At 45.8% G+C, this 9,844-nt stretch overlaps 1 protein-coding gene across 1 annotated transcript; it reads left to right on the top strand.

Annotated features, from left to right (window-relative positions):
* The first annotated feature begins 2,757 nt into the window (after window positions 1-2,757).
* On the top strand, window positions 2,758-4,176 carry HOXD11 (homeobox D11). Its single transcript, XM_005519828.2, has 2 exons — window positions 2,758-3,364; window positions 3,941-4,176. The coding sequence occupies exons 1-2, from the start codon at window positions 2,758-2,760 to the stop codon at window positions 4,174-4,176; spliced, it is 843 nt and encodes a 280-aa protein (XP_005519885.1).
* The last annotated feature ends 5,668 nt before the right edge of the window (window positions 4,177-9,844 follow it).

Raw genomic sequence — 9,844 nt, forward strand, 5'->3', positions numbered from 1 at the left:
TTACGCAAGTCGCCTTAATTTCCACGGAGAGCATTTGGAAATGTCTCTTGGACCTGAATACTTGGTGATTCCAGGCAACGATTGCAGATGTTTCAAGACGCCTAACGGTAAAGTATTCGCCTGACTGTGTACTTGATGTGCATTTATGTTTGGGTGCTATTTAATCTTTGTAAGGGAAAAGGGAAAAATGGGGGGGGAGTGTGTGTGGGGGTGTTATTTTAACGTTCAGAGCTGGGCTGGGACCGACCCAGGGTGAAAACGCTCTGGCAGGCGGAGACCCCCAGCTCTGCCTTATTCCAACGGGGTCTCTGCTGTGATATTGGTCTCACATTTCCCAAATTAGATCGTTTCTTAAAGGACTGCTTCCTAAAAGGGTTTTCGTACTAACAAATCGTCGCCATGTCTTTGAACTTGAATTAGTTGAAACCGGTTGGCTCCTGCGCCAAAATTTAATTGATGCTAGGCTTGTTGCATCGAAAAGATGATGAAAGATTCTAGCTAAAGCGCAAATAGTTGTTTGAACGGTAAAGAAAATTAAGCTCCGTAGGTTTCCAGAACCATCTCTCTTGACGAGATAGACGATCAGAAACCTAGGTGGGGGGGCACAGTCCAAAAGGAGCCCTGCCCTGCTTTGCTGCAAGGTCCAGGGTAATTAGTGATACAGAAGCCATTTTAACTGCGCAGACATCATTTTTGGGAGGTTGTTTTTTCGGTTGCAGCAGAACCGAGAGGGCTCGAAAGCCGATTAAGGGAGGGAATTGTGGTTCTGTGCTTTGATTTCTAGTGATAACTTGCAACTTGCAAGAGTCTATCTGCTGGGAGCAGTGTGTGGCATTTGAGGTGTTTTGCGAGTGAGGCATCAAAGCAAAAAAAAAAAAAAAAAAAGAAAATAAAAGAAAAGAAAGAACAAAAAACAACCCCAACTGTACAAAAAACAAGAGAAAAGGAAAGAAAGAGGAGGCGGTGGGGCGATGTTAAGAATGAGCTCCATAATATCTGCCTGGCTTTGGTCTTTTTATTTTTAGAAAGGGCTAGCTGTGCTGCGGCTTGGAATCTCCTTGGGTAGCCCTCGGCTGCTCTGGGGAGCCAGGGGATGCGGGAGGGGCCGTGGCGGTGCCGGTGGAGGCTGCGGGGCGGGGGGCAGGCTGCGGGGCTCCCGCCCCCGGAGCCTCTCCGCATCGCCTAGCCCGGGGGAGCGGGAGGCTCCTGTAGCAGCGGAGCCGGGTCCTCGGCGGGCACGGCCGCCTCGAGGAGCCGGGGAGCCCACGGGCCTTGTCCCCGCTCGCCCGGAGCGCTGTGGGGCCGGCTCCCCACCTGCCGGGCTCTGCGCTTGCTGCGGGAGCTGGGGGCTGCCTTTGCCGAGGTGATACGGGGCCTGTCCACTGCCGGAGCCTCCGGCCGGGGATCGCTGGGGTGTCCGGAGGCGGCCGTGCTCGGCCTGGGGAGCTCGCCCAGATATCGGGTTTGTTTGGAGAGCGACATGTGGTGGAGCTAACCTGGCTATGCTGTACAGTGGCAGAAAAAACCCATTCCCATAGAGAGCTGGCAAATGTTTCTGGAATGAGGAGTTGGTCGAGTAAAGGGCTATTGCTGGCGTGTATTCTTTATTCTCCTCTCTTTTCAGCCTTTGCGGGCCTGTTTGTGCTTGTCTGTATAAAATCATATTTCAAGGAAAAAGGGAAAATTGGCAAAAATGAACCCTCGAAGGCAGGGCGGGAGCGGAGCTGGCGGCTGCTGTGCGTGTCGCCCGCTCCCAAGTCTTGATTTTCCCTTCCAATGAAAATGAACATTTTGGTGGGAGTTGGAGGCAGGGGAACAGAGGTCACTTTGTCTGCTGCTCTGCTTCCCAAGGAAACCGTGCTTGGTGGACTTCTTTTCCTGCTATAGCCCTCTGCCTTACAGAAAGTGTCTCCCTTTCGTAAATCCGGCCGCTGAGAGATGTTCTGTTTGCGTATTTCTCATTTCAGTTTGGCGCCCTGACACAAGTGCGCAGTGTTCGGGCTTATAAGCGAGGGAAAACGAGGTGATCGAAACTCGGGCTTTGAATTTCGTGACCGGTTTTGATGCCAACTGTGGATTGCAGGAGCCGGGCGGGCAGATCCGGTCGTGCACTCTAATGTGTGAATGGGACTTGCCTTTCCTGAGTGAGCCATCACCCACCCGCTCATCATCTGCTTGAGCGGCGGCCGGAGAGTATCGCTCCCTCTAAGGAGGAAGCGATCACGTTTCCGAGCCGGGGGTGCCCGTCCGTGAGCCCCCGACCCTCGCTCCGGGGGCTGCCTTCCCCGGCGGTGGCAGCGCTCCCCCCTCGCTGCCCGGGGAGGCCGGGCGGAGATGCGGGCGGGGGGCTGCGCTCCGCGGGGCTCCGCGCCGGGCTCCGGCGGTGGGCAGGCGCCTGCCCGGGCGGCGCGGCCCCAGGTGATCCGCACCACCTACGCGTGGCTCACATCGCCTGCTGAAAGAATGAGACTTAACACCGGCTATATTTGTACAAACGGCGCGCTCGCCTCCCCGTGCTGGGAGGGCTCTTTGGAGAGATCTTAGGAGCCTTTCCGAGGGGCTGATATAGATATAAGGACATTTCTACATCGCGTCACGTGACATAATTACCACTAGAATCAATCAAGATGAATTGCACGTCAGCACACGGTGGGGATTTTTTCTTAGTTGATCCTGTCCAAACCCTCTTGTGCAATAGATGGATCTTGTTCAATGCATTGAAGCCTCCTGGTTGCTTGCAATCGCAAAAAGGAAGACATGACTGAGTTTGACGATTGCAGTCACGGCACATCCAATATGTATCTGCCAGGGTGCGCCTATTACGTCTCGCCCTCAGATTTCTCGACGAAGCCCTCTTTTTTGTCTCAATCGTCGTCCTGTCAAATGACTTTTCCTTATTCTTCTAATTTACCTCATGTTCAACCTGTGCGCGAAGTAGCATTCAGGGAATACGGATTAGAGCGCAGCAAATGGCAATATAGGGGCAGTTATGCTCCTTATTACTCAGCTGAAGAGGTGATGCACAGAGACTTTCTGCAGCCTGCGAACAGGAGGACGGAAATGTTGTTCAAAACGGACCCTGTCTGCGGCCACCACGGACCGTCTCCCGCCGCCTCCAACTTCTACAGCTCGGTGGGGAGGAACGGCATCCTGCCGCAAGGCTTCGACCAGTTTTACGAGACAGCCCCCGGACCCCCGTACCAGCAGCACTCCGAGAGCGAGGGGGACGCGGAGAAGGGCGACTTGAAAGCCCAGAACAGCACTTGCAGTAAAACACCTTCCAGCCAGGAGAAGAAAGTGACACCAGCAAACAGCGCCGATTCCCCTTCTGGTGAGGCTGTTGCAGAGAAGAGCAACAGTTCAGGTAGGTATCAGTAGTAAATTGGGGGCAAGAGTACAAGGCCAACACTTTGTCAAGCCGCATTTTATGTGCAATTTTATAAGCATCCAAAGGATTTTATATATCCTATAAGATTTCCTTTACCGTTGTAAAGCGTGTTTACGATAGGAAACCAATTTAGGTGGGCTTAAGGTATTCTTGGAAGAGGATATTAATTGTTATTAAATTGTTGATTCGTCGTGGGGAGACGGAGAGATTTCACAGGTAGTGCTCAGAGCTGCCTTCGGTTTAGAGCTTAAGATCTCCGTTTGTTTGGGGCGGGGGGTGTGTGTGAGAGGACTTTGAGAAACTTGGAATTTTTCCAGCCCATTTAAATATCTCTCTGTATTGCTCGAAGAGCTCTCTTTTAAGGAGAAGTTGGGAAATATTAGCTTTTTTTTGCTAAGTCACCCGGAGATTATAAGCGTCAGGAATATTTTTTTTGAAGTGCTAGAGGGCTGCTTTCCAGGCAATGGTATATTATCAAAGTCCCTGATCAAATCCTAGCTGAGCATGTTCATAGCAACAGCGTAAATCAGTTTCTTCTCTCTTGAATTTCAGCAATTCCCCAGCGATCAAGGAAAAAGAGGTGCCCCTATACCAAATATCAGATAAGAGAACTGGAACGGGAATTTTTCTTCAACGTGTACATAAACAAAGAGAAGAGACTGCAGCTGTCCAGAATGCTCAACCTCACTGACCGGCAAGTTAAAATCTGGTTCCAGAATCGAAGGATGAAAGAAAAGAAACTGAACAGAGATCGACTCCAATATTTCACAGGGAATCCCTTGTTTTAAAAAAAAAAAAAAAAAAAAAAAAAAAAAAGGAAAGAGAAAGAAAAAAATTAAAAATAAGAAGAAAGCAAGAGAACAGGAAGAAAGAAGAAAAACGAAGAATATATCGGTCTCTGTGACCTACCATCTGAATGCAAAAGTTAATTTGTTTACTTGACACATCCACCCTGCGGAACTCAAAGTTTCATTTTCATGTGCAACTCCCCACACTGAATGGCCACTGGAGATTTCGGGGCTTGGAGAAGCAGATTCCTGATAAGGGGAAACTAGGGTAAATCCAACTGTCCACTCTCGAGTGTTTTTCGCCAAAGGTGCTTTTTTTTCCTCTCCCACAGTACCAGCAATGGACCTGCAGTGTGTCTGGTAGTTGTTGCTTACAATTCATTGAGTTCGGGGGGGCTCTGTTGTTGCTTTTGAGCTAGGATAACACTTTCCTCCCTTTAAGTGAATGCGGTTTATTTAAGAGATGGTAAATGTACGCTCGCTATATATAAAATATATATATATATATGTTTCTATTGTCATCCAAAAGCATGGGCCACTGTCTTTTTCATGTGAATAAATGGTTTCTAGTAAAGTTAAGGTTATAACTTCCGTGCACTGTATGGATTTCCATCTCCGAAGGATCCTAGCGTTTTCCGGGCTAGAGCCAAGTTCAGTTAAATAATAACGTGAGGAAGCCTAGTCGGGTTATTTAAAAAGCATTTAAATTAAGCGATAGTTCAGATGCCTGACTCTCCCTTTGTAGGTATGCGTACCTTCCCCGTTCGCTATGAGACAGAGCCAACATGGCTGTCTGCACACCATCACTTCTGATGGTGCTACCATTACTATAAACAACGAAAAACGCTTTTCGTTTAACTGCTCAGGCTCCAAAAAAGCCCACAATCCCCAATGTCAATGACTGTTTACTTGTTAGTGAAGAGCAAGGCAGAAAGACCGAGGACTCCGAGCGAGTCAGGCAAGAGGGAGCAATAAACAATTGGCAGTAGTTGGGGGAAAAAAAAAAAAAAAAAAAAGAAGAAAAGGAAAAAAGAAAATGAAAATGAAAAAAGATGGAAAAAAAAAAAAAAAAGAAAAAACCCTACCCTAAAGCAGAACCACCCCCAGCACTTTTGGGAGCAGAGGGGTGGCTCTCTTAAAGCGGGCAGGGCGAGCGGAGCGCGGCGCTGGCGGGAGCTGAGCGGAGCGCGCTGCGGGCCCGGCCGGGGGCCGGCACCCGGAGCAGATCCGCTCCGCTCCTCGCCGCTTTATCTTGCGTGACCTGGCTGGGCTGTTTACAAAACCTTGAACTGTCTAGACAACACCATAAAACCCGAGGTTCTAAACAGCTTAATTGGGTTATATTATACACCTTCTGGTGGGCGAAAAAAAGATTTCCGCAATGTGCAATAAAGGCGACGAGTGAGAAAAGAATTTGCCGTTTTTGAATAGGACGAGGTGGCTCTCGCTAAGCTCGCAGGCAGGGAAGGCAAAGGTGCCAACTAAGTAAGGAAAAGACGGAGAATTCAAAAAATAGAGAAATAGAAGAAGAGGGAGGCATGACTAAAAAAAAAAATTTTTAAACACTTCAGCAAGAAAAACATAAGTGTATGCCTTTGAACTTCCAAAATGTCAAGGTCATCACCTTTAACCTTTCTGAATAATTAGGCGCCTTAAGGTTCCTCTGTTATTTTCAACCACCACCCACTCTCTCTCTGTCTCACTCTCTCCCTCCCTCCCTCGCTCTCTCTCACACGCACGCACAGCCACACACACACACTTTTACCGCATAGCTGGCCATATTAGCAAATGCATCATAACGCAAAGAAAATCCCGGCTGGGTCGAGGTGAGCTCTCGGCGTCGTGCAGTGAGCGTGCCCTGCTCCAGTCCCTGCCAGCTGGAGCACAGAGGGCTCCTCACTTCCCTCTCTTTCTCTTCTGTGCCCTGGGAATTCGACCCAAAAAGATTTTTTCTTTTTTTTTTTCCTTTTTTTTTTTTTTTTTTTTTAGCTCATAAGAAAAAGAGGGGTATGCTTAGAAAAAAATATTTTTAAATGTAGGAAATGTCTCGTAATTTAGGGAGAAAGACAGTATCTCTATGCAGTTTCCCCACAAAGCCCATTAATTAGAGATGCGTGAAGTCATGGGGAATTCCTCACGGCATTTTGCCTGACCTTATAGCAAAATTCTCGCGTGTTTCCCGATCCTTAATCCACAGGGCGAGAGCGAGGCGCTTCGGTTTTCTGTTCCCTGCAGTGCTTTAACATTCAGTCTATCTCAGCCTATTAATGCGCCTTCCAAATGCCAAGACACCGCAAAAGCGGGCTGCGGAAACCGAAACGCCGCAGCACTAATCTCGCATAAACGCTCAATGATAGCGGTGTTAAGTTTCTATTTAAAAAGAAAGGAAGAAACCCGTGAGTGAGCAAATTGAGCTGAGGAGAAAGAGCTGGAGAGGAGAAAATTCCCGGTGTCAGGCGGGCAGCGGCCACAGGAGGGCGCGCCCAGGCGCTGCAATGCCGCAGCCTCTGGTGCTCCAGCCTCTTCTCCCCCTAATAATAATTCCACTGCTAATAAAATATCTAATATATAAGTAACGATAAGATTTCAGGGCCTTCCAAATGAGAAAATAAAGCATCAAAAAGATTTATTAAACAAATAACCCATAACCGTGACGTGCTGGAGAAATATGCCACTTTAAAAGAATTTTTTTTTTTGGTCGTAATCTTTTATAATGCATCCGAGCTTTAAAAAAATCCCATAATTTTAAGAAAGAAAAAAAAATCAAACCCGAAAGATATTCAGAATTCGTTCCCTAGAACGAAAATCTGTCTACTCTTTTAAGGACAGCCTTAACGCGGGTGGAACAAAAGTAATATAAAAACATGCATTTCCACGATTTATCTTCGATTCTTACTTGAGGATTTTCTTAAATAAACCTCTAGGTACAGAAAACATAATGTTAAAAACGCCTTTTATATAAAAGCGAGATTAACATTAGCTCCCGAGAGTGCTTGTTTTTTAAAAGAAAGACAGAGAGACGAAAGAGAAAAGAAGATATTTTTAATATCCTAACATCACCTTGCCAAGGCATTGCTGAATGAAGTCCCTCTCTTTAAAAGTGCTGTGGAGATCTATTAAAATGAAAGTAGAGCTTACAGATTTAAAGTGGATCTTATGAATTTCTTGGACGTTCTCCAGAAACCGAGCATGTTCTGTCTTTCTGGGATTTTTTGTTTTGTTTTATCCATTTTTCCTTCCAGTGTGCACTTCTGGTCAGAACCTGAGGAAAGTAAGGGTTTCGCTGCTTTCTGTTTATTTGTAGAATTCACCGAAATCTATTTCATGTTGGCTTAGTCATATTCCGCATTTTTTAAAGCCCGGTCTCTCGTGAACGCATTTGTTTTGGATTGTTGGTGTGTGGTTTATTTTTTTCTTTTTCTTTGTTTTTTTTTTTTTAGAAGTTCATTGTTAACACTTTCCTAGAAATAGCCTTTCCGTCGGTAATAAAACGGCATTGTACAATCCAAAATCCTTGGGATCCCTGAGGCCAGAGGTATCCCTTGCAGGCAGAGCCGTATCCCGGAGGAAAATACCCTGGTCTCTCGGTGGACATACACTTTCCTAGGGGGAAATGTTTAGCGAAGTTTTGGTGTTTGTTTTTCTTGGCATGAGAGGGCTCCTTGCGAGAGCCCACACGAACCCCGAGCCCACCAGCCTCCATACGAGGTGCTTGAAGCCCTCGAAATTCCAGTGAGGCCGAACTCAGAGAACGTGAATGGGTGATGGGAGCCAAGGTGCTCTGGGCACTTTGGAAAATTCTATCTATACCTCAGAACATGGAAATGCCGGTTTCTTCTTTTTTGGAACCATTGTGTAAATGTGATGATTCTGTGCGAGTTTGTAACCTCTTCTATTTTTCCTTTTTACCCCTTTCTCAGTTAAATTCCTCTAGATAGAAAAGATTGTGAGCTATTACCAAATGTCTTTGCGTTTGTCCTTTACGTAGAATGAAAAGGGCATTTGCTTATTTTCTGATTAAAATATAAACGCGGCAGGAATCTGCCGAAAGATAAATGTGCAGCACAAATACCGAGGCTGAAGGCTGCACCGGCCACCAATATGCACGCTAAAATCTCATCACACTCAGGCACTTTTGTGTCCACAAAAATATGGAAATACTATAGGAGCAGGGCTGGGGCTTAGGGTGAAGTTGAGCATACTATGGTCAGTGCTACTGTGCGATCCTTACGCTCAGAAATAGCACCTTTGAAGGAAAGACCAGCCTGCTATTTTGTTTATTTGATAAGCTCTCATATTTAGGAAAAAGCATAATGTCATCAGTATGTCTGTCCCCTAACCTCGGACAAAAAAAATCTAGAGAATCTGAGCCCTCAGCCCAGACGCCGACTCTTTCTATGAAAATACGGCACATAGAAATCTGGGCAACGTGACAATTGTTTTATTAAAAGAAGAAAAGACACAATATCGTAGCCAATTTTTTTTCTTAAATAAAACTATTCTTCGATGTCCCTGCAATATAACAGCGTGGCATAAAATATACAGTCCGTGCGTTTAAAGGCACCCTAAATAAAATGGTGAAATCAAGTAAATCAAAGGAAATTTGCTTAAAGCTTCCTGGGTTCCAGCCCATTTTAATAATGAGACATTTCTCGCAAATACCTTTGTTACTGAAGGCATCTGCAAAATATCTAGCTTCTTTCGTACCCCTCTCCCATCCCCCTCACATAATGAGACACAAACACAGCAAATTGCAACTATGAGAACGCTCGGCACAGCCGAGACAAAAACATAATCATATCACCAGTAATAAGGTTCAGGGAGATAAGGCAGTGAAAATTAAGCCCTGCTGCCACGTCTGGTAACCTCCAGTTTTTAGCCCTGACATTTGCTAGAGGAGAAAACTGTAATGTCCACCTATGCTTTATTACAAACAGTAATTTACATCTGCATGGACCCATTGGTTGGGGCATTTTTCACCCTCGTTCCGAAAAATATGGGGCTCTGAGAGCAAAACCTTTATATTAATGTAGATTGTATATCTCATTTATTGCACAATATTGATTTATTTATTAATGTTAATTACTTTATTCCATTTTAATATGATTTAAAACAATAGTGACATTAAATGCCCATAGCCTAAGTCCACAGTTCCCCAATGGCTCTCGCATGTTTATTCAACTTCTATTTACATCAAACTTAAACTTTCTACTGTTCATTTTCAGTAAAAAATTGCTGCCCGTTTTTAAACCCCTCATGATTTACCGTGAGCGAAGGGTCTTACGGAGCCGTTTGCCAGTCCTGAACGTAATATTTAAATTATTATAATCACAACAGTCATCTGAGTTTCCGTGTAGTGACATGCATGAAATTAATATTTTCAATTACAAAAAATCAAAGAGCCCTCATGTCTAATCAGGAGCTCAGAATTCAGCTCCTCCAGCAGCAGCAGCAGCAGCAGCGGCAGCAGCAGCAGCAGCAGCAGCAGCGAGGCCGGCGTGGAAAGCAGCTCAGCATTTGCTTATTGTTTTAACTTTACTGTTGGGCGAAACCCGCCGCAAAGCTCTGCTCTGATACTTTCAGCTGGGATATTTCTGGGACCCCTTTTCTTACAGTGTAAATAAAGATTATGAAAGAACCATTTGATGGGCATAAAATTCCTGATTAG

This window comes from Pseudopodoces humilis, chromosome 8 (assembly GCF_049639895.1).
Source record: "Pseudopodoces humilis isolate 2021_Gansu_Grassland_sample_001 chromosome 8, ASM4963989v1, whole genome shotgun sequence".
NCBI classification, from domain to species: Eukaryota; Metazoa; Chordata; class Aves; order Passeriformes; family Paridae; genus Pseudopodoces; species Pseudopodoces humilis.